Source organism: Brassica rapa, unplaced genomic scaffold (assembly GCF_000309985.2).
Source record: "Brassica rapa cultivar Chiifu-401-42 unplaced genomic scaffold, CAAS_Brap_v3.01 Scaffold0772, whole genome shotgun sequence".
In the NCBI taxonomy this organism is placed as follows: Eukaryota; Viridiplantae; Streptophyta; class Magnoliopsida; order Brassicales; family Brassicaceae; genus Brassica; species Brassica rapa.
In genome coordinates this window covers 3,883-31,495 of record NW_022610712.1, presented here as the reverse complement: position 1 = coordinate 31,495, position 27,613 = coordinate 3,883, and the positions used below count along the sequence as shown (strand labels likewise).

Sequence of the window (27,613 nt, the reverse complement as noted above, 5' to 3'; positions counted from 1 at the left end):
AAGCTTGATTTGGATACATAAAGTGGTGGAGAATCACCAGGAAGTTGAATAAATCTCATAGGAGTTGGGATGAAGAAGTTATCCCACTTTCTAATCAGGTGATTCCAGTTTCCCAGTTTGGGAATAGGACAGCTTCTTCGTCGTTCCAATCAAACCAGGATGAATCACTTTGTAAGAAGCTTGATTTGGATACATAAAGTGGTGGAGAATCACCAGGAAGTTGAATAAATCTCATAGGAGTTGGGATGAAGAAGTTATCCCACTTTCAAATCAGGTGATTCCAGTTTCCCAGTTTGGGAATAGGACAGCTTCTTCGTCGTTCCAATCAAACCAGGATGAATCACTTTGTAAGAAGCTTGATTTGGATACATAAAGTGGTGGAGAATCACCAGGAAGTTGAATAAATCTCATAGGAGTTGGGATGAAGAAGTTATCCCACTTTCAAATCAGGTGATTCCAGTTTCCCAGTTTGGGAATAGGACAGCTTCTTCGTCGTTCCAATCAAACCAGGATGAATCACTTTGTAAGAAGCTTGATTTGGATACATAAAGTGGTGGAGAATCACCAGGAAGTTGAATAAATCTCATAGGAGTTGGGATGAAGAAGTTATCCCACTTTCTAATCAGGTGATTCCAGTTTCCCAGTTTGGGAATAGGACAGCTTCTTCGTCGTTCCAATCAAACCAGGATGAATCACTTTGTAAGAAGCTTGATTTGGATACATAAAGTGTGGAGAATCACCAGGAAGTTGAATAAATCTCATAGGAGTTGGGATGAAGAAGTTATCCCACTTTCTAATCAGGTGATTCCAGTTTCCCAGTTTGGGAATAGGACAGCTTCTTCGTCGTTCCAATCAAACCAGGATGAATCACTTTGTAAGAAGCTTGATTTGGATACATAAAGTGGTGGAGAATCACCAGGAAGTTGAATAAATCTCATAGGAGTTGGGATGAAGAAGTTATCCCACTTTCAAATCAGGTGATTCCAGTTTCCCAGTTTGGGAATAGGACAGCTTCTTCGTCGTTCCAATCAAACCAGGATGAATCACTTTGTAAGAAGCTTGATTTGGATACATAAAGTGGTGGAGAATCACCAGGAAGTTGAATAAATCTCATAGGAGTTGGGATGAAGAAGTTATCCCACTTTCAAATCAGGTGATTCCAGTTTCCCAGTTTGGGAATAGGACAGCTTCTTCGTCGTTCCAATCAAACCAGGATGAATCACTTTGTAAGAAGCTTGATTTGGATACATAAAGTGGTGGAGAATCACCAGGAAGTTGAATAAATCTCATAGGAGTTGGGATGAAGAAGTTATCCCACTTTCAAATCAGGTGATTCCAGTTTCCCAGTTTGGGAATAGGACAGCTTCTTCGTCGTTCCAATCAAACCAGGATGAATCACTTTGTAAGAAGCTTGATTTGGATACATAAAGTGGTGGAGAATCACCAGGAAGTTGAATAAATCTCATAGGAGTTGGGATGAAGAAGTTATCCCACTTTCAAATCAGGTGATTCCAGTTTCCCAGTTTGGGAATAGGACAGCTTCTTCGTCGTTCCAATCAAACCAGGATGAATCACTTTGTAAGAAGCTTGATTTGGATACATAAAGTGGTGGAGAATCACCAGGAAGTTGAATAAATCTCATAGGAGTTGGGATGAAGAAGTTATCCCACTTTCAAATCAGGTGATTCCAGTTTCCCAGTTTGGGAATAGGACAGCTTCTTCGTCGTTCCAATCAAACCAGGATGAATCACTTTGTAAGAAGCTTGATTTGGATACATAAAGTGGTGGAGAATCACCAGGAAGTTGAATAAATCTCATAGGAGTTGGGATGAAGAAGTTATCCCACTTTCAAATCAGGTGATTCCAGTTTCCCAGTTTGGGAATAGGACAGCTTCTTCGTCGTTCCAATCAAACCAGGATGAATCACTTTGTAAGAAGCTTGATTTGGATACATAAAGTGGTGGAGAATCACCAGGAAGTTGAATAAATCTCATAGGAGTTGGGATGAAGAAGTTATCCCACTTTCAAATCAGGTGATTCCAGTTTCCCAGTTTGGGAATAGGACAGCTTCTTCGTCGTTCCAATCAAACCAGGATGAATCACTTTGTAAGAAGCTTGATTTGGATACATAAAGTGGTGGAGAATCACCAGGAAGTTGAATAAATCTCATAGGAGTTGGGATGAAGAAGTTATCCCACTTTCAAATCAGGTGATTCCAGTTTCCCAGTTTGGGAATAGGACAGCTTCTTCGTCGTTCCAATCAAACCAGGATGAATCACTTTGTAAGAAGCTTGATTTGGATACATAAAGTGGTGGAGAATCACCAGGAAGTTGAATAAATCTCATAGGAGTTGGGATGAAGAAGTTATCCCACTTTCAAATCAGGTGATTCCAGTTTCCCAGTTTGGGAATAGGACAGCTTCTTCGTCGTTCCAATCAAACCAGGATGAATCACTTTGTAAGAAGCTTGATTTGGATACATAAAGTGGTGGAGAATCACCAGGAAGTTGAATAAATCTCATAGGAGTTGGGATGAAGAAGTTATCCCACTTTCAAATCAGGTGATTCCAGTTTCCCAGTTTGGGAATAGGACAGCTTCTTCGTCGTTCCAATCAAACCAGGATGAATCACTTTGTAAGAAGCTTGATTTGGATACATAAAGTGGTGGAGAATCACCAGGAAGTTGAATAAATCTCATAGGAGTTGGGATGAAGAAGTTATCCCACTTTCTAATCAGGTGATTCCAGTTTCCCAGTTTGGGAATAGGACAGCTTCTTCGTCGTTCCAATCAAACCAGGATGAATCACTTTGTAAGAAGCTTGATTTGGATACATAAAGTGGTGGAGAATCACCAGGAAGTTGAATAAATCTCATAGGAGTTGGGATGAAGAAGTTATCCCACTTTCAAATCAGGTGATTCCAGTTTCCCAGTTTGGGAATAGGACAGCTTCTTCGTCGTTCCAATCAAACCAGGATGAATCACTTTGTAAGAAGCTTGATTTGGATACATAAAGTGGTGGAGAATCACCAGGAAGTTGAATAAATCTCATAGGAGTTGGGATGAAGAAGTTATCCCACTTTCAAATCAGGTGATTCCAGTTTCCCAGTTTGGGAATAGGACAGCTTCTTCGTCGTTCCAATCAAACCAGGATGAATCACTTTGTAAGAAGCTTGATTTGGATACATAAAGTGGTGGAGAATCACCAGGAAGTTGAATAAATCTCATAGGAGTTGGGATGAAGAAGTTATCCCACTTTCAAATCAGGTGATTCCAGTTTCCCAGTTTGGGAATAGGACAGCTTCTTCGTCGTTCCAATCAAACCAGGATGAATCACTTTGTAAGAAGCTTGATTTGGATACATAAAGTGGTGGAGAATCACCAGGAAGTTGAATAAATCTCATAGGAGTTGGGATGAAGAAGTTATCCCACTTTCTAATCAGGTGATTCCAGTTTCCCAGTTTGGGAATAGGACAGCTTCTTCGTCGTTCCAATCAAACCAGGATGAATCACTTTGTAAGAAGCTTGATTTGGATACATAAAGTGGTGGAGAATCACCAGGAAGTTGAATAAATCTCATAGGAGTTGGGATGAAGAAGTTATCCCACTTTCAAATCAGGTGATTCCAGTTTCCCAGTTTGGGAATAGGACAGCTTCTTCGTCGTTCCAATCAAACCAGGATGAATCACTTTGTAAGAAGCTTGATTTGGATACATAAAGTGGTGGAGAATCACCAGGAAGTTGAATAAATCTCATAGGAGTTGGGATGAAGAAGTTATCCCACTTTCAAATCAGGTGATTCCAGTTTCCCAGTTTGGGAATAGGACAGCTTCTTCGTCGTTCCAATCAAACCAGGATGAATCACTTTGTAAGAAGCTTGATTTGGATACATAAAGTGGTGGAGAATCACCAGGAAGTTGAATAAATCTCATAGGAGTTGGGATGAAGAAGTTATCCCACTTTCAAATCAGGTGATTCCAGTTTCCCAGTTTGGGAATAGGACAGCTTCTTCGTCGTTCCAATCAAACCAGGATGAATCACTTTGTAAGAAGCTTGATTTGGATACATAAAGTGGTGGAGAATCACCAGGAAGTTGAATAAATCTCATAGGAGTTGGGATGAAGAAGTTATCCCACTTTCAAATCAGGTGATTCCAGTTTCCCAGTTTGGGAATAGGACAGCTTCTTCGTCGTTCCAATCAAACCAGGATGAATCACTTTGTAAGAAGCTTGATTTGGATACATAAAGTGGTGGAGAATCACCAGGAAGTTGAATAAATCTCATAGGAGTTGGGATGAAGAAGTTATCCCACTTTCAAATCAGGTGATTCCAGTTTCCCAGTTTGGGAATAGGACAGCTTCTTCGTCGTTCCAATCAAACCAGGATGAATCACTTTGTAAGAAGCTTGATTTGGATACATAAAGTGGTGGAGAATCACCAGGAAGTTGAATAAATCTCATAGGAGTTGGGATGAAGAAGTTATCCCACTTTCAAATCAGGTGATTCCAGTTTCCCAGTTTGGGAATAGGACAGCTTCTTCGTCGTTCCAATCAAACCAGGATGAATCACTTTGTAAGAAGCTTGATTTGGATACATAAAGTGGTGGAGAATCACCAGGAAGTTGAATAAATCTCATAGGAGTTGGGATGAAGAAGTTATCCCACTTTCAAATCAGGTGATTCCAGTTTCCCAGTTTGGGAATAGGACAGCTTCTTCGTCGTTCCAATCAAACCAGGATGAATCACTTTGTAAGAAGCTTGATTTGGATACATAAAGTGGTGGAGAATCACCAGGAAGTTGAATAAATCTCATAGGAGTTGGGATGAAGAAGTTATCCCACTTTCAAATCAGGTGATTCCAGTTTCCCAGTTTGGGAATAGGACAGCTTCTTCGTCGTTCCAATCAAACCAGGATGAATCACTTTGTAAGAAGCTTGATTTGGATACATAAAGTGGTGGAGAATCACCAGGAAGTTGAATAAATCTCATAGGAGTTGGGATGAAGAAGTTATCCCACTTTCAAATCAGGTGATTCCAGTTTCCCAGTTTGGGAATAGGACAGCTTCTTCGTCGTTCCAATCAAACCAGGATGAATCACTTTGTGAGAAGCTTGATTTGGATACATAAAGTGGTGGAGAATCACCAGGAAGTTGAATAAATCTCATAGGAGTTGGGATGAAGAAGTTATCCCACTTTCAAATCAGGTGATTCCAGTTTCCCAGTTTGGGAATAGGACAGCTTCTTCGTCGTTCCAATCAAACCAGGATGAATCACTTTGTAAGAAGCTTGATTTGGATACATAAAGTGGTGGAGAATCACCAGGAAGTTGAATAAATCTCATAGGAGTTGGGATGAAGAAGTTATCCCACTTTCAAATCAGGTGATTCCAGTTTCCCAGTTTGGGAATAGGACAGCTTCTTCGTCGTTCCAATCAAACCAGGATGAATCACTTTGTAAGAAGCTTGATTTGGATACATAAAGTGGTGGAGAATCACCAGGAAGTTGAATAAATCTCATAGGAGTTGGGATGAAGAAGTTATCCCACTTTCAAATCAGGTGATTCCAGTTTCCCAGTTTGGGAATAGGACAGCTTCTTCGTCGTTCCAATCAAACCAGGATGAATCACTTTGTAAGAAGCTTGATTTGGATACATAAAGTGGTGGAGAATCACCAGGAAGTTGAATAAATCTCATAGGAGTTGGGATGAAGAAGTTATCCCACTTTCAAATCAGGTGATTCCAGTTTCCCAGTTTGGGAATAGGACAGCTTCTTCGTCGTTCCAATCAAACCAGGATGAATCACTTTGTGAGAAGCTTGATTTGGATACATAAAGTGGTGGAGAATCACCAGGAAGTTGAATAAATCTCATAGGAGTTGGGATGAAGAAGTTATCCAACTTTCAAATCAGGTGATTCCAGTTTCCCAGTTTGGGAATAGGACAGCTTCTTCGTCGTTCCAATCAAACCAGGATGAATCACTTTGTAAGAAGCTTGATTTGGATACATAAAGTGGTGGAGAATGAGAGTTTTAGAAGATTAAGGAGAGATTAAGAGAGAAGAGTAAGAGATGGAGAGAGTTTCCGTGAGAGTGTGACAAAGAGAATAGAAGGAGAATAAGTTTCCTTACTTGATTTGTTACACATGACAGGGTATTTAAAGACATACAAGAATGCATAAACAATGAGAAGATAGTACAAGGGAAAGAATAAACAAAGAGGAGGCAGATCCGCGGATGGCTCGTTCAGCAAGAGGGATAGTGACAGCTCCCAACGGTCAGCTCCCTCTCTCTTCTCTTAGACACACCCGTGACTCCTCCACTCACTTCTCTTCAACGGATACATGTCGACATTCCCACTCACTAGGAGATCTTTTAATCACTTGACCGAGTTGGTTAACTCATGACTTGCTTCCTTTCCTTGCAAGTCACTCTTAGGTTGTACGGACAGCCTTGTTCTCCAAGTTCCTATCTTCTTGCTTTATTCTTCATGTCAACACTCCCCCTCAAGCTTGACAGTAGTGAGTGTCAAGCTTGGAAATCCATGAAGCATTCCCTCATTAAAACCTTTACTTGGAAAAACCACTTGGGATAAAAACCAAGCAAAGGAAAAAGAGTAGAATACTCCATGGTGAGGGGATCATTGACATGGAAGGTTTATGAGTCCAAGTCTTGGAAGAATGGACTCACAAACTTTGCTGCTGGCTGCCTTGGTGAAGATGTCAGCCAGCTGATCCTCACTTCTTGTATAGCATGGGAGGATCACTTGCTGTTCTACTGCTTGTCTCACCTTGTGACAGTCCACTTCTATGTGTTTTGTCCTCTCATGGAAGACTGAGTTGGATGCAATGTGTATTGCAGCTTGATTGTCACAATGCATGGTCATGGGAGTGGTGATCTCAATTCCCAAGTCGCCTAGAAGCCCCTTTATCCAGATAAGCTCACTGGTTAGCTTCCTCATTGATCTGTACTCTGCTTCTGCACTTGAGCAAGACACCACCTTCTGCTTCTTGCTCTTCCAAGTGACCAGATTCCCTCCAATGAATGTACAATAGCCGGTGGTTGACCTTCTGTCTACTCTGTCCCCAGCCCAATCTGCATCACAGTATCCTATCACCTCAGTGTTCTTGTTGCAAGCCATCCATACACCCTGACCTGGCGCCTCTCTCAAGTATCTTAGGATCCTCTCCACCATGTTCCAGTGATGAACCTTGGGAGTTTGCATGTGCTGGCTTACTTGATTAACTGCAAAGCACACATCTGGCCGAGTGATGGTTAGATAGATCAGCTTCCCAACCATCCTTCTATACTGCTTGACATCTTCAAATGGAGTATCTTCATACTCCCCCTCTCGCAATACCTTGTAACCTTCTTCAAGTGGTGTCTTGGCTTGTCTTCCTCCAAGATCTCCTGCCTCCTTTAAGATGTCCAGGGTATACTTTCTTTGGGACATGAACAATCCTTCCTTTGATCTGCACATCTCAATGCCGAGGAAGTACTTCAGTTCTCCTAGGTCTTTGATATCAAATGCGGCTTTAAGAAAGGTCTTGGTTGAACTGATCCCCTCCTTGTCACAACCAGTGATGATGATATCATCCACATAGACTAGAATCACAACAATCCCTTGCTTGCTGGTGAGAGTGAAGAGTGTGTGATCCGCTTGAGACTTCACAAAGCCTCTCCCATTCAGTGTAGTGCTCAGCTTGTGATACCAAGCTCTTGGTGATTGCTTCAAACCATATATGGCTTTTCTGAGTCTGAGTACATTCCCTGGTTTCACCATCTCTTCCATTCCCGGCGGTGGTCTCATATATACCTCATCTTCTAGTTCACCTTGCAAGAAGGCATTCTTCACATCCATTTGCCAAAGATCCCACTCTTGATTTACTGCCAATGAAAGGATAATCCGGATTGTGTGGAGCTTGGCCACTGGTGCAAAGGTGTCTAGATAGTCTTCTCCATAAACTTGTGTGTATCCTCTTGCTACCAATCTGGTCTTCTTTCTTTCTGGCTTCCCATTTGCAAGATACTTGATGGTGTGTATGAGTCTGCTGGTCACGGCTTTCTTTCCTTTTGGAAGCTCTGTCTCATACCAGGTGTTGTTCCTCTCCATGGCTCCCATTTCATCATTCACTGATTCCCTCCATTCATCATCTTCCATAGCTTCTGCATATGTTCTTGGTATCCATTCCTGATCCAATGAACCCACAAAGGCTTGATGTTCTTCTGGATAGTGAGCTAGGGAGCACACGCCACTGGGTGGGTGAGCTACTGCCTCTGCATTGAAGTAGACTCTGGTGTTGTTCCAGTTTGAAGCCGGCTTCTTGATCCTAGTACTTCTCCTAAGTACTGGCTGATCATTTTCATTCTGAGTGCCTTCTCCACCTTCCAAGTTCTGATTCTGATCCTCTACTTCCTCCTCTTGGTCATGGTGCTCTTCTTGATCATGAACTTCCTCAGATACAGGTGGTTCACCCTGATTTCCCCCCTCAGGATCAAGGGGAGCAGCTTCTTGGATCTCAACTTCATCTGTAGTTGTCTCGGTTTGCTCTTCAGACCGGCTTGATCCTCCCACATTATCTGATCCTGCTTGTCCCGGCTCTTCCATAGGTAAGCTGACCCCAAGTCTCCTCATGACTTGTCTGAGATTGGCTGCTCTATCTGATGCGGATTGAGACAAGTTCTCCAGCTCATTCCAATCCTTGTTGTTGTAGTACCCTCTGGTTTCTACAAACTTCACATCTCTAGATACCAAGACTCTCCTAGTCTCTGGTTCATAGCACTTATAGCCCTTCTGGTTTGGTGAATACCCAATGAACATAGCTCTTGTGCTCTTAGCCTCCAGTTTGTTCCTCAGTTCTCCTGGTTTCAAAACAAAACACAGGCACCCAAACACACGCATATGATCAATAGATGGTTTAGCTTTGTTCAATACCTCAAATGGAGAGAGTCTTTTAGAACTCTGGTAGGAATGCGGTTGATCAGGTAGCATGCAGTTAGGACCGCATCACCCCAAAACTCTTTGGGACACTAGTATGGAACATCATGCTCCTAGTGACCTCCATGAGATGCCTGTTCTTCCTCTCGGCCACACCATTTTGTTGGGGAGTGTATGGACAGCTGGTTTGATGGATCACACCTCGTTTGGCTAGATGGGCTTTGAATGCATTGCTGGTGTACTCTCCTCCATTATCTGATCTCAAAATCTTAACTTTGGCATTATAATGGTTAGAGACATATGTTTCAAAGTTTATAAATGCATCTAAGACCCTATCCTTTGATTGTAAGAGAGTGATCCATGTGTACTTGGATTTCTCATCAATAAAGGTCACAAAATACTTGTGATGTTCTCTAGAAAGACATGGAGCTGTCCATACATCCGAGTGAATTAAATCAAAGCAGTGTTCATAGATTGTACTAGACTTGGGAAATACAGTTTTGCAATGTTTTCCTAAGATACAAGCTTCACAATCTTGTTGGAATGAAATACTAGGCAACATGATGTTCAAGGCACGAGAATGAGGATGTCCTAATCTAGCATGCCACATTACATCTTTAGGGAAATTAAAACTTGAATTGAAAGCAACAGATAGATCGGATGCAAGCTTAGTGTCTTCTAGCAAGTACAGGTTTCCCTTGCTCACACCTTTGCCAAGCAACCTACATGAGTCAATATCCTGAAAGTAGACATCATCAGGCGTAAATATAACATTGCAATTCAAGTCATTGGTCACCCTTTTCACAGATAATAGATTAGAAGTGAAACTAGGCATGTAGAAGGCTTTGGATTCTTTCTCAAATAATTTAAGTTCCCCTATGCCTTTAATTGGAACCTTGTTACCATCAGCTATCATAACATTTCCTACTGCAGGAGTGATATTTTTAATCAAGTTTAAATCACTAATCATGTGATGAGAGGCTCCTGAGTCTATGACTAAGGGTTTAACTCTATCAGATTCATGAGCAACTTGAAATGCCGTGAATAAACTCCTAGGCAATTGATATGATGCACTAAGAGAGGAACCAAGAGTTTTACCAGACTCCTTGAGAGCTTTGATGAGTGCCTCAATGTCAGATTTCTTGATGGACTCATCCTGGTTTCCCTTGCCCTCATGAGTGCGGTAGGCCGTGGAAGCTTCTCCTACATCACCTGAGTAGTTTGCTCGACCATCAGTCTTGAACTTAGCCGGTTTGAGGTGTGGGTGAAGTATCCAGCACTTGTCCTTGCCGTGACCCTTCCTCTTGCAATGATCACACACCCACACTTTCTTTTCCTCCGGCTTGTAGTACCCTTTGTTGGCTACTCCGGCAGGTTTGCTCTCGGCTCCTTCAGCTTGATTGGCCATCACTAGCTCCCCCTTTCTCTTAAAGAGACCCACTGAGCCGTGCTCCTTCTGAATCTCAGCACACACTTCATCTAGAGATGGAAGCTCCTTGTTCCTCAGTATGTGCCTAATAAGGTCATCATACCCTGGGTTGAGAGTGAGCAGCAAGGCAAAGACCTTATCTTGCTCCCTTCTTTCATGTAGAACATCCGGATCAATTGTTGCGGGTCTGAGCATCTCTAGTTCAGCCCATAGAGACCGGAACTTCCCAAAATGAGCATCAAAGTCTGTGTCCTCTTGACTTAGAGAGTTGATTGCTCCTTTTACTTCATACACCTTGCTGATGTTGGATTTGTTGGCATACACCTTCTTGAGAGTATCCCACAGCTCCTTGGAAGTTTCACAGAATGCATAAGCCTCTTGGAGAGAAGGGGCGAGGCTATTCTGGATGATAGACAACACCATGAGGTCCTCCTGACCTTTCTTCTTATCCCCAGCATCCGCAACCACCACTTCTTTGCCATCCTCTCCTAGAACAGTCTTCTTGGTGGGGCGGCCTTCTTCAACAATCTCCCAAAGGCCTCTGCCTCCGAGAGCTGTTTTGGCAAGTCTTGCCCATGTCAGGTAGTTAGGACCCTTGAGAGTAACTGGTATCATCACCATCTTTGGGTTCTCGGAGGTATCCATCAAGAGAGAAAGAGAAACGAAAGTTTTGGATGAACTTTGCTATTTTTGGCAAATTCTGGAAATGAGATTGAAGAACACCTCAAGAACAGGATGAACTTTGCCAAAAATAGAAATAAAACACAGAGAGTTCGCGGAAGAAAAAGAGATTTAGGTCTCAAGAGCACAGCTGCTCTGATACCATGAGAGTTTTAGAAGATTAAGGAGAGATTAAGAGAGAAGAGTAAGAGATGGAGAGAGTTTCCGTGAGAGTGTGACAAAGAGAATAGAAGGAGAATAAGTTTCCTTACTTGATTTGTTACACATGACAAGGTATTTAAAGACATACAAGAATGCATAAACAATGAGAAGATAGTACAAGGGAAAGAATAAACAAAGAGGAGGCAGATCCGCGGATGGCTCGTTCAGCAAGAGGGATAGTGACAGCACCCAACGGTCAGCTCCCTCTCTCTTCTCTTAGACACACCCGTGACTCCTCCACTCACTTCTCTTCAACGGATACATGTCGACATTCCCACTCACTAGGAGATCTTTTAATCACTTGACCGAGTTGGTTAACTCATGACTTGCTTCCTTTCCTTGCAAGTCACTCTTAGGTTGTACGGACAGCCTTGTTCTCCAAGTTCCTATCTTCTTGCTTTATTCTTCATGTCAACATAAATCTCATAGGAATTGGGATGAAGAAGTTATCCCACTTTCTAATCAGGTGATTCCAGTTTCCCAGTTTGGGAATAGGACAGCTTCTTCGTCGTTCCAATCAAACCAGGATGAATCACTTTGTAAGAAGCTTGATTTGGATACATAAAGTGTTGGAGAATCACCAGGAAGTTGAATAAATCTCATAGGAGTTGGGATGAAGAAGTTATCCCACTTTCTAATCAGGTGATTCCAGTTTCCCAGTTTGGGAATAGGACAGCTTCTTCGTCGTTCCAATCAAACCAGGATGAATCACTTTGTAAGAAGCTTGATTTGGATACATAAAGTGTTGGAGATGTTGAACAGAAGAGAAGATAGAGCTTGTACAACAATAGGGCAAGCTCTAGAAGATGTCTAGAAGAGTTCAATCAAGCTTCAGAAGTGTTCTGAAGTAGTTATCTTGTGAAGTTAAGTCTAGGAAAGACTTAGACTGATCATGTGAAGGCTTTGGAGGAGTTAGAGAGAAGATGGAAGTGTGGTGCAAAGATAGGGCGTTCAGTACGGCCTTGTACGGTCTAGGGTGAATCATGAAGGTGTTTGGGATCAGTCAAGAAGGAGATAAGGCAATGTGCATAGTTAGGGATTGTGGTACGGACAGGAGGTCCGTACCATCAACCGTACGGCCACTCCACACGCCCAAGTCACCCGGTTCAGCTTAAATCAAAGATGAGCAATGTGAGGGCGGTTTACTTTGATCCAATCCTATCTTAAGTGACCGTTGAAGGCTTATGGAGGGAAGGAATATACCTGAGCATCTTGTGGTCCAAGAGACAGGCTGGAAAGGGAAAAGAAGCTTTACCTTTACAGCCAAGACCCATCTCCTCCCTTCATTCAAAAGAAGCAATCTGAGCCTTCCATTTGAATAAGCCACGCCAGCTAGCACCAGAAACATCAAGACCAGTCTTCTCTCATCCTTACCATCCATTCTATCTTTTAATTACAGCCTTAGGATCTAGGTTTGTGATATAAGTTGTGTAAAGGCATATATAAGCCTCTTATGATCACTTTGTAAACCCTTAAGCTGAGAGAGTCTCTCTTCTTCATAAACTTGTTCTTGGTTCTTATTCTCTTGTTACTAAGTCTCTCTCTAATCTCCCATACACGTTCTCAGTCTCTCCCATACTCTCTTTGATTCTCTTAAACTCATCTCTATTCTTCATACTTCATCACACAACAATCTCTCATCTGTTCTTACATCACTCAAGTACTGGTACTCTGAAAACCTCATATGGTATCAGAGCCAGGTTGCTCAGACTCCTGGTGAAGACTTCCGCTACATCCACAAGCTCCCAAGCTCACGCCCTTGAAGATTCAGCTCACCTTGTCCCAAATTTCTACCTTGAAGAGTTCTTTGACAGTCTTGTTCATCCGACTTCAACATAGAGTCCAAAAGAACCATTGTCATTGCTGTTACTCTCAATGGTCCCAACTACCTTCTCTGGTCACGCATGGTGAAGACAGCTCTAGGAGGGAGAGGCTTATGGAGCCATTGCCTCATGGATGCTCCAAAGCTCTCCAAGACTGCCGGTTCAAATGAAAGCTCAGCAGATGGTGAATCCGGTTCCAAATCTGTATCTGAGGAGAAGTGGGAACAAGAAGACCTCAAGGTCTTATCCATTCTCCATAGCTCACTGTCTCCATCCATCCTTGAAGCATACTCATACTGTGAGAGTGCTAAAGACCTTTGGAGTACACTTAACAAGATATATGGGAACATCTCCAACATCAGCCGAGTATTTGAGATCAAGAAGTCCATCAACATCCTATCCCTTTTGGATAAGGAGTTCACTGCGCATCTAGGCAAGTTCAGAGCCCTTTGGTCTGAGCTAGAGATGCTTAGACCCCAATCTGTTGATCCGGAGGTGTTGATTGAAAGAAGGGAGCAAGACAAGGTGCTTGGCCTATTACTCACCCTCAGCCCTGCCTACAGCGCCTTGATTCAACATATCTTGAGGTCTGAGAAGCTCCTAACACTTGAAGAAGTGTGTTCCCAAGTCCAAAAGGAGAAGGGAACAATCGGGCTGTTTGGAACAAAGGAAACACTCTCCTTTGCTTCTCAAGCTGAAAGAAGCTCTCAGCCCAACAAGGCGCCTTACAAGAAGGGGGATAGGAGAGGCCTGAAGTGTGAGCATTGCAAGAGGGATGGGCACACCAAGGAGAGGTGTTGGATACTGAATCCAAGCCTCAACCCTGCCGAGTTCAAGTGAACCGTGCCCATGGAGGTTCAAGAGATCAGCTCGGATCTCTTGTTTGTAAGAAAACCTTCTAACCCTTAATAAGAGCTTGTTATGAGATTAGAGAGTAGAATAGGTATTGAGAGATTAAGAGAGATTTGGTAAGAGATTAAGAGATGTTTAGAAGAGATTGTGAGAGAAATGGGGAGATTAAGTATGATCCATGATGAACAAGAGAGAGAGACTAGAGAGAGAGTAACATAACTCGCATACTTTAATTAATGAGAGAGTGTTTACAATATATAGGAGGTGATACTAGGGTTTAAGAAGAGACTAAGCATGTGAGGTCAAGTCTAAGGGAGCCTTTAATTTGAACCGGACCAATGAGCCTCTCCACACGCGTGGTCACTATGCTAAAAGTGAACCTTATCCTTCCAGCCTGTGCCAGCCTGTAGAGACGCTCTTCCTCTATCCATAAACGGTCATATGCCTTCTTTGGTCAAGGCAAAACATGATCAGACCGTGAACTTCTTCTCGCGGTAACATTTCTTTACCGCTTGGTCGATACCGTCTGTACGGCCGTACGGCCATGGTACGGACCTGTACGGACCGGTACGGACGGTTCTCCCTAAGGCCAATCCTTCTCCTCTTCTCCACATCACAACCTCTTCAACCCTGAACAACTCTCCTCATATTCCTCAGCTCATCTCAACACTCCCCCTCAAGCTTGACCATGTGGAACAAGTCAAGCTTGGAAGGATCATGAGCTCCTCCTCATTAAAAACCTCATCAAAGAAAACCCATTGGGACAAAACTCTGATGAGGGAAAAAGAGTAAGGACCTCATGATCAGGAGAGTGTATAGATCAGCCCTTAGGCGAAAGATCAAGGAGTCCCAACCTTATGTGAATTGACTCCATTGTCTTTTGCCTAGCCGCCTTAGTGAATACATCTGCCAACTGATCCTCACTCCTTGTGTAGCACGGCAGTATTACTCCCAAGACTATCATCTGCCTCACTTTATGACAGTCCACTTCAATGTGCTTAGTTCTTTCATGGAACACCGAGTTTGTGGCTATGTGAATGGCTGCTTGATTGTCACAGTGCATGGTCATTGGTGTTGCTTGCTCAATCTCCAAGTGCTTCAGTATTCCTTTAATCCATACCAACTCATTTGTGAGTTTTAGCATTGCTCTATACTCAGCCTCGGCACTTGAGCATGACACCACCTTCTGCTTCTTACTCTTCCAAGTAACCATGTTTCCACCAATGAATGTGCAATAGCCGGTTGTAGATCTTCTATCTGTTCTGTCTCCAGCCCAATCTGCATCACAATATCCCACTGCTTCAGTACTCCCGTTACAACCCATCCATATACCAAGCCCTTGAGTTCCATTCAGATACATGAGAACTCTTTCTACCATGCGCCAGTGATGCTCTCTTGGAGCTTGCATATGCTGACTCACTTGGTTCACAGCAAAACAGATGTCTGGCCTAGTGATGGTTAGATAGATCAGCTTCCCCACAAGCTTCCTGTATAGCTTTGGATCATGAAATAGCTTACTATCTTCTAGCTCCCCCTCACGTGGAGCTTTATACCCATCCTCCATGGGCATCTTGGCTGTCTTTCCACCATACGCACCAGCCTCCTTCAATAGATCCAAGATATACTTCCTTTGTGAGATGAACAACCCTTCTTCTGATCTGCACAGCTCAATTCCAAGGAAGTACTTCATTTCTCCCAAGTCTTTGATGTCAAACACAGATTTCAGAAACTCCTTGGTCTCCTTGATTTCAACCTTATCACTGCCTGTGATAACTATGTCATCCACATATACAAGAAGCACAACAATGCCAGCAGGTGTCGTAAGAGTGAAGAGAGTGTGATCAAGCTCTGATTTCCTGAAACCTCTTCCATTTAGAGTTGTGCTCAGCTTGTGATACCATGCCCTTGGTGATTGCTTCAACCCATAGATGGCCTTCTTCAGTCTCAGCACATTCCCTGGTTTCACCATCCCTTCTAGGCCCGGAGGTGGTAGCATGTAAACTTCATCTTCTAACTCTCCTTGGAGAAATGCATTCTTAACATCCATCTGCCAAAGATCCCACCCAAGGTTAGTAGCCACTGATAGGACTATTCGAATGGTGTGTAGCTTTGCAACTGGAGCAAATGTATCAATGTAGTCTTCTCCATAAGTCTGAGTGAACCCTCTTGCTACCAGTCTAGTCTTCTTCCTCTCAATCGACCCATCAGCCTTGTACTTGACTGTAAAGATCCATCTACTAGACACAGCCTTCTTCCCTTTTGGTAGTTCACTCTCATACCATGTGTCATTCTTTATCATAGCTCCTGCCTCAGCTCCTACTGATTCCTTCCATTCCTTATCTTCCATTGCCTCTTCATAGCTTCTTGGAATGTGATTCTTATCTAAGTTTACCATAAATGCACAATGTGCTTCTGGATATTGAGCAAAGGAACACACAGCCTGAGTAGGATGCTTCACAGCTTGGGCATTGTAGTACACTCTCGTGTTTACCCAACTGGAAGGATCCTTCCTCAGCCTTGTACTCCTTCTCAACACTGGCCCTTCTTGTGCCATCTCTTGTTCTTCTTCTACTTGTGGAGTCACTGCTTCAGTCTGTTCTTCAGCTTCAGCTCTAGCCTCTCCTTGTCTCTGATCTTCTTCATTCAGTTCTCCCCTTGCTGATCCTTCTCCACTTTGGACAGGAGAATCAGTTCCTCTGTTTCCTAGCTCACCTGCCTCTTCTAAGCCTTGGTCCTCTAGTTCAGATACTGATTCACTTCCCCCCTCATGTGCAAAGTGGGATGGTTCTTCTGCTGCAGCTGGAGTAGGTTCTGGACGCCTACTCTGATCCTGGGACACTCCAATTCCGAGCCCCTCTAGGATGTTTCTCAAGCAAGCAGCTCTTTCTGATGGCTGGGAGAGATCCTCCAAGTCTTCCCATGTCTGCTCATCATAGTATCCTTTGTCTTCCATGAATCTGACATCCCTTGACACTAGGACTCTCCTAGCTGTAGGATCATAGCATTTGTATCCCTTCTGTGAAGTGGAATACCCAATCATCATAGCCTTGGTGCTCTTTGCTTCTAGTTTGTTTCTCTGCTCGCCTGGTACAAGAACATAACACACGCATCCAAAGGTCCTCAGGTGATCCAAGACTGGCCTGCTCTTGTTGAGTACCTCAAATGGAGATTGATCTGCCAAGATCCTGGTTGGTATCCTGTTGATCAGGTAGCACGCAGTCATCACAGCATCACTCCAATACCTCTTGGGAACCCCTTTGTGGAACATCATGGACCGGGACACCTCCATGAGATGTCTGTTCTTCCTTTCCGCAACTCCATTCTGCTGTGGAGTGTATGGGCAGCTAGTCTGGTGAAGAATCCCATGTTGAGCAAGGTGATCACGAAATGCATGCCCAGTATACTCCCCACCATTATCAGACCTGAAAATCTTAATCTTGGCATGATATTGGTTAGTCACATAGGCTTGAAAATTTTTAAATGCATCAAGGACCCTATCTTTAGTTTTAATCAATGTTAACCAGGTGTATTTGGATTTTTCATCAATGAATGTGACATAATACTTGTAATCATCCCTAGATAAGCAAGGTGCCGTCCAAACATCAGAGTGAATTAAATCAAAGCAGTTTGCATAAAGAGTAGATGATCTCTGAAAAACAGTCTTACAATGTTTGCCCAAAATACATGCCTCACAATCATTATTTTTAAACATGACACCTGGTAACATAATGCTTAAGGCCCTAACATGTGGATGTCCTAGCCTAGCATGCCACAGAGCATCAGTACTTAAGGAAGAAACAGAACTAAACGAGAAACAAGAACTAGAAATAGGTGCAAGGTCTTCAATCATGTAAAGATCCCCCTTGGTTGCTCCTTGCCCAATCAACTTACTGCTCTTAATATCCTGAAACTTAACATCATTAGGACTGAAAATAACATTGCATTGAAGATCAGTAGTGCATTTCTTAACTGATAAAAGATTAGAGGTGAACTCAGGCATGTAAAAAGCTTTTGAATCCTTATTAAACAAGTTCAGTTTACCAATGCCCCTAATGGGAATTCTATCTCCATTTGCAATCATAACATGTCCAAGGGCAGGTTCTATGTCTTTTATCAGATTGTTATCACTAATCATGTGATGAGATGCACCAGAGTCAATTATCAATGGTTTATGCAAGCTCCTAGCAGTCTTGGTTCTAGATGTTTCATTTTCAGCTTTCAGGCTCTTAACTACTCCTAACAATCTATCAGTTATGCTAGTATGAGCAGTGGCAGTACATGAGATTTTAAAAATGTCTAACAGTTTATCAGAGATACTAGGTAATGTATGAGCAGAGTATGAGTATCCAAGAGTGTTGCCTAGCATTTTACCAGACTCCTTGAGGGCTCGGATGAAAGCCTCAAAGTCAGCCTTGGTGATCACCTCCTGAGAAGTTAGAGCTCTGCCTTCACTTTCACCCGCCTTGACATTTGGACTAGCCCCTGATGAGCCGGCACCACTTGCTTCAGCAGAAAGGTGAGCCTTAGCTTCTCTATCCTTGTTGAACTTGCTAGGCCTGAGGTGTGGATGTAGGATCCAGCACTGACTCTTCTTATGCCCCTGCCGCTTGCAATGCTCACAGCTTCCCTCATACTTCTCATACTTCCTTCCATCTCCACGGTACGCTGCCTTGTTTGCTTGCGCCTCTTCTGCTTTATGAGCCGTGGACATTCCCTTCTTGCCTCCAAACAACCCAAGAGAGCCTTCCTCCTTCTGAAGTTGTGCGCATACCTCCTCCATGGATGGGAGAGTAGGTGATCTCAGGATATGCTTGATCACATCCTGGTAGCTTTCATCTAGAGTCATCAATAGCCCAAACACCTGATCTTGCTCTCTCCTCTCAATGAGCGATTCCTCATCAGTTGTGTTGGGTCTAAGACTCTCAAGTTCGGACCACAAAGCTCCAAACTTCCCCATGTGCTTGGTGAGATCTTCTCCATCTTGCCTCAAGACACTGATGGTTTGCTTCAGATCAAACACCCGGCTTATGTTGGACTTGTTTCCATACCTCTTATGGAGCATGTCCCAAAGGCGCTTAGGAGTCTCAAAGTGCACGTAAGCTTCAAGTATGGGGAGCTCCAGGGAGGCATGGAGCACAGACAGCACCATCAAATCCTCTTGGACCCATCTCTTTGCTTCAGCTACCGCAAGAGTCTTCCCGTCGCCTTCTTCTTCATCTTCTTTGGCCACTGGCTCCGGACCATCATCTGTGATGTGGTTCCACAACCCTAGCCTTCCAATGGTAGTCCTCACCAACTGGGACCACATCAAGTAGTTCGAGCCTCCCTTCAGTGCAACCGGAACCGTCACCAGTTTGCTAAAGTTGGTCGTCTCCATCTCCTCTTCTTTAACACACAAGAACAAACTCGCAAATGTAAAGAAAGGAACAAGGATCTCTCAATACCAAAGCCAACCTGGCTCTGATACCATATGAGATTAGAGAGTAGAATAGGTATTGAGAGATTAAGAGAGATTTGGTAAGAGATTAAGAGAGTTTAGAAGAGATTGTGAGAGAAATGGGGAGATTAAGTATGATCCATGATGAACAAGAGAGAGAGACTAGAGAGAGAGTAACATAACTCGCATACTTTAATTAATGAGAGAGTGTTTACAATATATAGGAGGTGATACTAGGGTTTAAGAAGAGACTAAGCATGTGAGGTCAAGTCTAAGGGAGCCTTTAATTTGAACCGGACCAATGAGCCTCTCCACACGCGTGGTCACTATGCTAAAAGTGAACCTTATCCTTCCAGCCTGTGCCAGCCTGTAGAGACGCTCTTCCTCTATCCATAAACGGTCATATGCCTTCTTTGGTCAAGGCAAAACATGATCAGACCGTGAACTTCTTCTCGCGGTAACATTTCTTTACCGCTTGGTCGATACCGTCTGTACGGCCGTACGGCCATGGTACGGACCTGTACGGACCGGTACGGACGGTTCTCCCTAAGGCCAATCCTTCTCCTCTTCTCCACATCACAACCTCTTCAACCCTGAACAACTCTCCTCATATTCCTCAGCTCATCTCAACACTTGTGTCTTTATTTATTGTGCTGTGAGTGGTGTCTAGAGTCCCAGAATCTCATGTCTTGTTATTGCATTGTCTTGTGTGTTGCCATAGCTTGAATCATCATGAATGTGTTGTAGAATTGAGTAAAATGTCTCTACTGCTTGCAACATGTTTTGAAAAGCTGTTTTGCATACATAAGCATGTCTATGTTTACTGATGCTAATGCCTATGTTTAATCCATCAATGAAAGTCTAGCATCAATTAGAAAATGCCTAAGTAGCTTGCATAATCTGAAAATGCTTGTGCTTAGAGAGATTGCTTGCAAAGATAGAACTTGAAAATGACTTGTTTTAATCTGTTGCAATGCTTGTGAGATTGGGAATCAAACTTGATGATTAATCAAGGATTGATCCCAATACCCTTGTGTCTTATCCTTGCTGGAGTTTGAGTGGTGTTTCAGGTTCACAAGAAGTGTTCTTTACTCACCACCTATCCAAGACAAGAGGACGACCTGAACCATTTGTTGAGTTGAGTTAAGCATATAAGTGAGAAGAGAAGAGGAGTTGAGGAGATGAAGAGATGAGGCAGAGTGGAGTTTAGAGAGAGTATGGTACGGACGTCCGTACAAGGCCGTACAAGCCGTACAGTCCGTACCATCCAAGCCTCGACCAAAACTTACCATGCATTGCCCAAGTGAAATGGTAAACGCGGAAGAGTTACTCAAGAGGAGAAGATCAGAACGTTGAGAGGATAAGGGAAGAGCATGCCAGGCTGTGACAGGCTGTAAGGAGAGGAAGCATGCGAGTCCTCTTATCCGTCCATCTCTAAAGCAACCTTTGACTTCACATGCTTCAATAGTGCCCATTTCGAGTTTTGGAAACCCTTGTAGCTCTCTTATAAATATGTAACCTCACTCATTAATAAAGTTATGGAGTTTTGAGTCTCTCTCTCTTAAGTCTCTCTCTTGTTCTTAATCTCCAATCTCTTTAATTCTCAGATTAGACTTAATCACTTCTTAAATCACCAAATCTAAGATGGTATCAGAGCCAGGTTCGTTCAAAAGGAGAGAGTGATTTCGTTTTTCTAAATGTTCTTGAGTGTTCTTGAGAGTTCTTGAGAGTTGTCGAGAGCTAGATCCTTTAAAAGTCAAGTTTGTGTCTGTTGGTGTTTCTTTTGGAGAGTCAGCTTCAAGGGAGTCCCTTTAGGTGTTTGACAAGGTCAGGAGATGGGTCTAGCGTGTGGTTCAGCAAGGCGTGAAGAGAAGGAAGATAGAAGAAATGAGTGGGGGTGGTTCTCACAAATGAGAGCGACTCTGAAGAGGTGTGGAGTTTGGAGAAACCATGAGAAGGAAGAGTCTTTGAAGGGTAGAGCTGCTGAGAAAGATCAGACAGCAAGAGAAACAAGTGGAAGTTGCTTTAGTCTTGAAGAAAGTACACTGCTTGAGAAGATTGAAGATGTTTATGAGAACAAGATCAGTCTTAGGAGAGTGTATGAAGTCAAGAAGGTGATCAGTGGAGGTAAACCAGGAAGAGAAGAGTTCAATAACCATGTGAGGAAGCTACAACATTTGTGGGTTGAACTACAAGGGTTGAGATCCCATGTGGATGGGTATACTACACAAGAGCAAGAGACGGTCTTGAAGCTCTTGGCGAGCATGGAGTCATCATATGGGTGGCTGGTAGAGATGGTTCTAAGAGGGGAACAGCTTCCGGAAATGGAAGAAATTTGTGGGCTTATAAGAAGGGCGTATGAGATAATGAGAGATGATGAGAGGCTAACCATGAGTAGGAGTGAGAGCTCATGGAAGCCAACCGGGAGTAGGAGTGAGGGCTTCCGGAAGAAGAGAAGGTGCAGAATGCTATCCAAAGCTCCTATCAACATAGGAAAGGGTAGAAAGAGAGTTGTGGGAGAGTGTTCTTACTCAGCCTACATGGGGGAATCAGTAGAAGACAGTGGGGTGTTAAGGGAGCAGGAGAAAGGGAGTGGAGCTGATGATCGCATCACCAGGAAGGAATGGAGAGTGTTCATGGAACATGTACAAGCCTTAACAGCAAGCAAGAAGCATACTATACAATCCGGAGCTTCTAAACCCATGGTGATTGATTCTGGAGCAAGTCATCATATGATCAGTGATAGGAGGCTCATAAGTGAGATCAAGGCTGCAACAGGGAGTGTTAAGATAGCTAATGGCGCTATGATCCCAATAGAAGGAGTGGGAAAGCTCAAACTGTTTGAGAAGGACACGGCTGCTTTCTATATGCCTCAGTTCACTTCAAATCTATTATCTGTGAAGAAAGCTACCATTGATCTTGATTGTCAAGTGGTATTCAGACCTGATGAAGTTGAGTTCCAAGATTTGAAGACTGGGAGAGTCATTGGCAGAGGAGACAGCAAAAATCAGCTATACCACCTCGACTTGGCTAAGACCTCTAATCCCTTTGATTCTAGTTGCTTGAGTAGTACTGCTGAGAAGATTGATAGTATTACTTGGCATGCTAGATTAGGACATCCTCATGCTCGTGCCATTGAGTTGATAATCCCTAATATGTCATTCAATCACTTGGATTGTGAAGCATGCATATTAGGAAAGCATTGTAGGACTGTTTTCCCAACATCTAAGACTACTTATGAGCATTGCTTTGATCTAGTTCACTCGGATGTGTGGACCGCTCCATGCATGTCTAGAGACAGCCATAAATACTTTGTGACATTCATTGATGAGAAGTCTAAGTATACATGGCTCACATTGCTTCCATCTAAAGATAAGGTGCTAGAAGCGTTTATGAACTTCCAAGCATATGTATCTAATCAATACAATGCTACTGTGAAGGTACTGAGATCAGACAACGGAGGTGAATACATCAGCAATGCCTTCAAGAGTCATCTAGCCAAGCATGGGATTGTGCATCAGACCAGTTGTCCCTACACACCACAGCAGAATGGTGTAGCTGAGAGGAAGAATAGGCACTTGATGGAGGTTGCTAGGTCGATGATGTTTCATGCAAATGTCCCAAAAAGATTTTGGGAGATGCTGTTCAAACTGCTTGCTACCTCATCAACCGGGTCCCAACCAAGATACTGAAGAATCTGTCTCCATTTGAGGTGCTGAATAAGAGCAAGCCTTTTATTGATCACCTACGAGTATTTGGGTGTGTATGCTATGTCATGACTCCAGGAGAACAGAGAAACAAGCTGGAGGCAAAGAGTACTAAGGCAATGTTTATTGGATACTCTATCACTCAGAAGGGATACAAGTGCTATGATCCTGAAGCAAGGAGAGTGATGGTATCTAGAGAAGTGAAGTTTATTGAATCCAAAGGGTATTATGAAGAAAAGGAGTGGGAAAATCTGAAGGATTTGTCTCAAGCTCCATCTGATAGAGCAACAACACTGAGGGTGCTGTTGGAGAAGCTAGGGATAGGGTTATCCCAGGATCAGGAATCTGGAAGAAGAGAGTCTTCCAATCCTACTAGTGAAGCTGAAAGAACAACTCCTCTTGATCATGAGAGGGGGAATGGAACTGAATCTCATGAGCAAGTGCACAATCAAGAAGATTCAGGCCAGCATAATCAAGAGATGACACAGGAAGTAGAGAGTGGTGCTCAGTCTAGTGGAGATGGGCAAAGAGAGTCTACTGGCTCAGATGAGAGTGGTACTCAGTCTAGTGGAGATTGGGAAGTAGATCCTGATGGGTCAAATGAGAGTGGTGCTCAATCAAGTGAAGATAGGCAAGAAACACAAGACGAACAAGTTCAGGAGCTAAGGAGGAGCACAAGGGTGAAGAGAGATGCTTCCAACTGGGTAAACACGAGAGTGTACTACAATGCCCAGGCTGTGGAGCATCCTTCTCAAGCTATGTGTTCCTTTGCAGAGTTTCCGGACGAGCATATAGCCTTCACAGTAAGCTTGGATGAGAGCTATATTCCAAGGACATATGAAGAAGCTATGGCTTTAAAAGAGTGGAGAGATTCAGTCGCTGATGAGTCCGGAGCCATGATTAAGAATGAAACATGGTATGAGAGTGAGCTGCCTAAAGGGAAGAAGGCAGTGACTAGTAAATGGGTGTTCACAATCAAGTTTCATCCTGATGGAAGAATAGAGAGGCGCAAGTCTAGGTTGGTGGCAAGAGGGTTTACTCAGACATATGGTGAGGACTATGTTGAGACCTTTGCTCCTGTGGCTAAACTTCATACTATCAGGATTGTGTTATCTTTAGCTGTGAATCTTGAGTGGGATTTGTGGCAAATGGATGTGAAGAATGCATTCCTTCAAGGAGAGTTGGAAGATGAAGTATACATGCATCCACCACCAGGTCTTGAATGTTGAACTGAAGAGAAGATGGAGCTTGTACAAGAATAGGGCAAGCTCTAGAAGATGTCTAGAAGAGTTCAATCAAGCTTCAGAAGTGTTCTGAAGGAGTTATCTTGTGAAGTTAAGTCTAGGAAAGACTTAGACTGATCATGTGGAGGCTTTGGAGGAGTTAAAGAGAAGATGGAAGTATGGTGCAAAGATAGGGCGTTCGGTACGGACATGGTACGGCCTAGGGTGATCCAAGAAGGTGTAAGGGTTAACATAGAAGGAAGTTGGATGAAGGCATAGGACGAGTGTACGGACCTCAAGGCCGTACAGCGTCCGTACATCCCATCCGGTACAGCCATCACTCGGATCAGTCTTGATCAAGTTGTGCAATGTGTGGGCGCGGCAGGTTTGAATTAACAAGACCGTTGAAGGCTTATGGAGGGAAGGAATATGCTGAGCATCTTGTATAGATAAGGAGAATGCTGTACGTGAAAGCAAAAGCAAAAAGGTAAAGGCAAAAGGAGAAGCTGTATCTGGTCACATAAGGAGCATAGATACATTGGCGCCTTCAGTCCTCCTTTTTGCCTCAGTTTGAATCAAACCAATTACAAGCCAAGCTGCCAAGACCAAAGACCAGCCTTATCTCATCAGGCCGTCCATCATTAAGTTATTATCAGCCCTAGGATATAGGTTTATGATATTGCAAAGTGTTAGATAGACAATATAAAGCCAAGATTGGCGATTTAATAGACTAAGTGAGTTAGGGGGTTTCCCCTCTCCTCTCTAATCTGAAACACTAATCTTCAGTTCTTATTCTCTCAGTCTCTCTAGTCTCTTAAGTCTCTTAATCTCTCTTTCTTAAGTCTCTTATACACTCTCACAAATCTCTCTTCCTAAAATCACCTAGAAACAAGCTCAATCATTCTTCATTGAAGCTTATACACACACCACATACTACCAGAGTAGAGATCTCTTAAAAATTCATATGGTATCAGAGCCAGGTTCATCAGAACCTGAGCTGTAGCTTCCGCCACATAACACAAGCTCTACCCTCAGCTCAAATCCAATCCTTGAAGACATTCCCATCCGAGTTCAGTTTCTCCATGAGAAGAAGATCTGAAGGGCGTTGTCTCTCATCCTTTCCCTGTCTATACTGATGGAGAGACTCATTGGAGAGAAGAATAGTTTATGGAGAGGACTCACGAACCTCATCCAAGGCGGGCCTCCTCCAAGAGCTTTCTTCACCCGGTTCATCATGAAAGCTGTCAAGGTGGTGCGCCTAGAAGACTTGGAGAAAGGAGGAGTCTTTGAGTGGGCAGGAGAGAAACAAGAAGGTGGTCATGAACTGAAGGAGTAGAAGGGGGTGACTATCCAGACTCTCAGATTCAACAAAAGCCATGGCCAGTCCCCTTGGAGGTTTAAGGAACCAACCTGGTTCCTTGTGTAAGCGATTTTAAAACCCTCTTGATAATGAGCTTGTGTTGTTGACTGGTTGTAATGTGTGATGTGATTGAAAACCTGAGGACTGTTAAAGATTGATAAATTAAAATGTTTAGAATCTGTCCCAGGATACTTTAAGAGCTTTGTTTGGTGACTGAATGTGATTAATATGCTTAGCTTCGTTTCATAGTGATGCTTAGAGTGATTAACTGAATCTGCTTGCATACATGGATTGAAACTGAATTTAAAGCTGTTGCATATGTCTTGTGGCTATCTTACATTGAAGCATTAGATTCATGTCTAAAGTGCTGAGTAAAGAAGCTTTTAAAAGTGCCTAAGTAACTTGTCTTGAATCTGTTAGGATCTTGCTTGTTCTTAGAGAGCTAGCTTGCAAAGAATAGAACTTGATAATGCCTTGTGTCTATCTGTTGCATTGCTTGTGAGATTGGGAATCAAACCTGATGATTAATCAAGGATTGATCCCAATACTCTTGTGTCTTATCCTTGCTGGAGTTTGAGTGGTGTTTCAGGTTCACAAGAAGTGTTCTCTGCTCACCACCTATCCAAGAAAAGAGGAAGACTTGAACCATTGTGTGGAGCAATGGGAAGATACTTGTGTGTAGAAGCTGGTTTAAGAAGCGCAGGCCACGAGGTTGTTGAGCTCCTGGTTCAAGACATACAAGCGGAAGACCAACCATTGTGTGGAGCAATGGGAAGGTTCTTGTGTGTAGAAGCCGGTTTAAGAAGCGCAGGCCACGAGGTTGTTGAGCTCCTGGTTCAAGGCACACAAGAAGAAGAAGGTCACCACCTATGCCATGAGGAAGGCCGGTGATCTGAGAGTACTTGAAGCTTAAAGCAAAAGGATGGATCAGTGATTTAAGCGCAGCTGTTAGGGTGATGTGCTCCTGGTCTTGAAGTTCATCCTTATCATACAATAGAATGGTAAAATGAAGCCTGTTGCCAACATTCTGTGGGAAGTCCACAGCCTGCTCCAAAGAGGGTAGAGAGGATGTTGTGACAATGGAGAGATGACTTATGGTTCTGTCCATGGTGGTTTAGTCACCATAGCCTACGCATCAGATGAGTGTAGAGAGGACAGTCGACATGCAAAGAAAGAGCATCACCAGGAGGGTGATGCAATGTAAACCAAGACCATTGCAAGCTGATCATGGAGTGATCCAGCCGAAGAGTGAAGCATTGGAGAGTGAGCATTGCAAGAGGGATGGGCACACCAAGGAAAGGTGTTGGATACTGAATCCAAGTATCAAGTTCATGCCAAGTTCAAGTGAACCGTGCCCATGGAGGTTCAAGAGATCAGCTCGGATCTCTTGTTTGTAAGCAAACCTCTTAACCCTTAATAAGAGCTTGTGTCTTTATTTATTATGCTGTGAGTGGTGTCTAGAGTCCCAGAATCTCATGTTTTGTTTATTGCATTGTCTTGAGTGTTGTCATAGCTTGAATCATCATGGATGTGTTGTAGAATTGAGTAGAATGTCTCTGCTGCTTGCATCATGATTGATAAGTTCTTTTGCATACATAAGCATATCTCATACTGTCTAAGTTCAATCCTAGTGTTATCTGATGTTATTGCCTATGTTTAATCCATCAATGAAAGTCTTGCATCAATTAGAAATTGTCTAAGTTGCTTGCATCATTGGTTCTGATTGAAACTGTTGTGCAGAGCTTTAATATTACTCATGGATTGAACCCGTTGCATTCATATAGCTAATTCTTTAAGATTGTGCATTCATGTAGTAATGCATTTAAAAATGAGCCTAAATTGCAAATGACCTGATATAAGCTTTGCATTTAGAGAACTGTATAGAACTTGCATTGTCATTGTTAGAAATTGAAATCTGCTTGTCTCGACTCAATCCAGTTCTGATTGTTGCTATGCCATAGTTAAATCCAT

At 43.1% G+C, this 27,613-nt stretch overlaps 1 protein-coding gene across 1 annotated transcript; it reads right to left on the bottom strand.

Moving 5' to 3' along the window:
• Window positions 1-20,047: 20,047 nt before the first annotated feature.
• Window positions 20,048-27,322, bottom strand: LOC117130998. Its single transcript, XM_033283491.1, has 2 exons — window positions 26,283-27,322; window positions 20,048-20,473 (listed from the first exon to the last, which is right to left on the bottom strand). Exons 1-2 carry the CDS (start codon window positions 26,748-26,750, stop codon window positions 20,441-20,443), a joined length of 501 nt encoding a protein of 166 aa, XP_033139382.1. The 5' UTR covers window positions 26,751-27,322; the 3' UTR covers window positions 20,048-20,440.
• Between the last annotated feature and the right edge of the window lie 291 nt (window positions 27,323-27,613).

Coding starts and splice junctions, on each gene's coding strand:
- LOC117130998 (XM_033283491.1), bottom strand. CDS start 26,750: ATGGACAGAACCATAAGTCATCTCTCCATTGTCACAACATCCTCTCTA. Junction 20,474..26,282: donor TGCTCCACACAATGGTTCAA/GTCTTCCTCTTT, acceptor CAAATGGTTCAG/GTCGTCCTCTTGTCTTGGAT.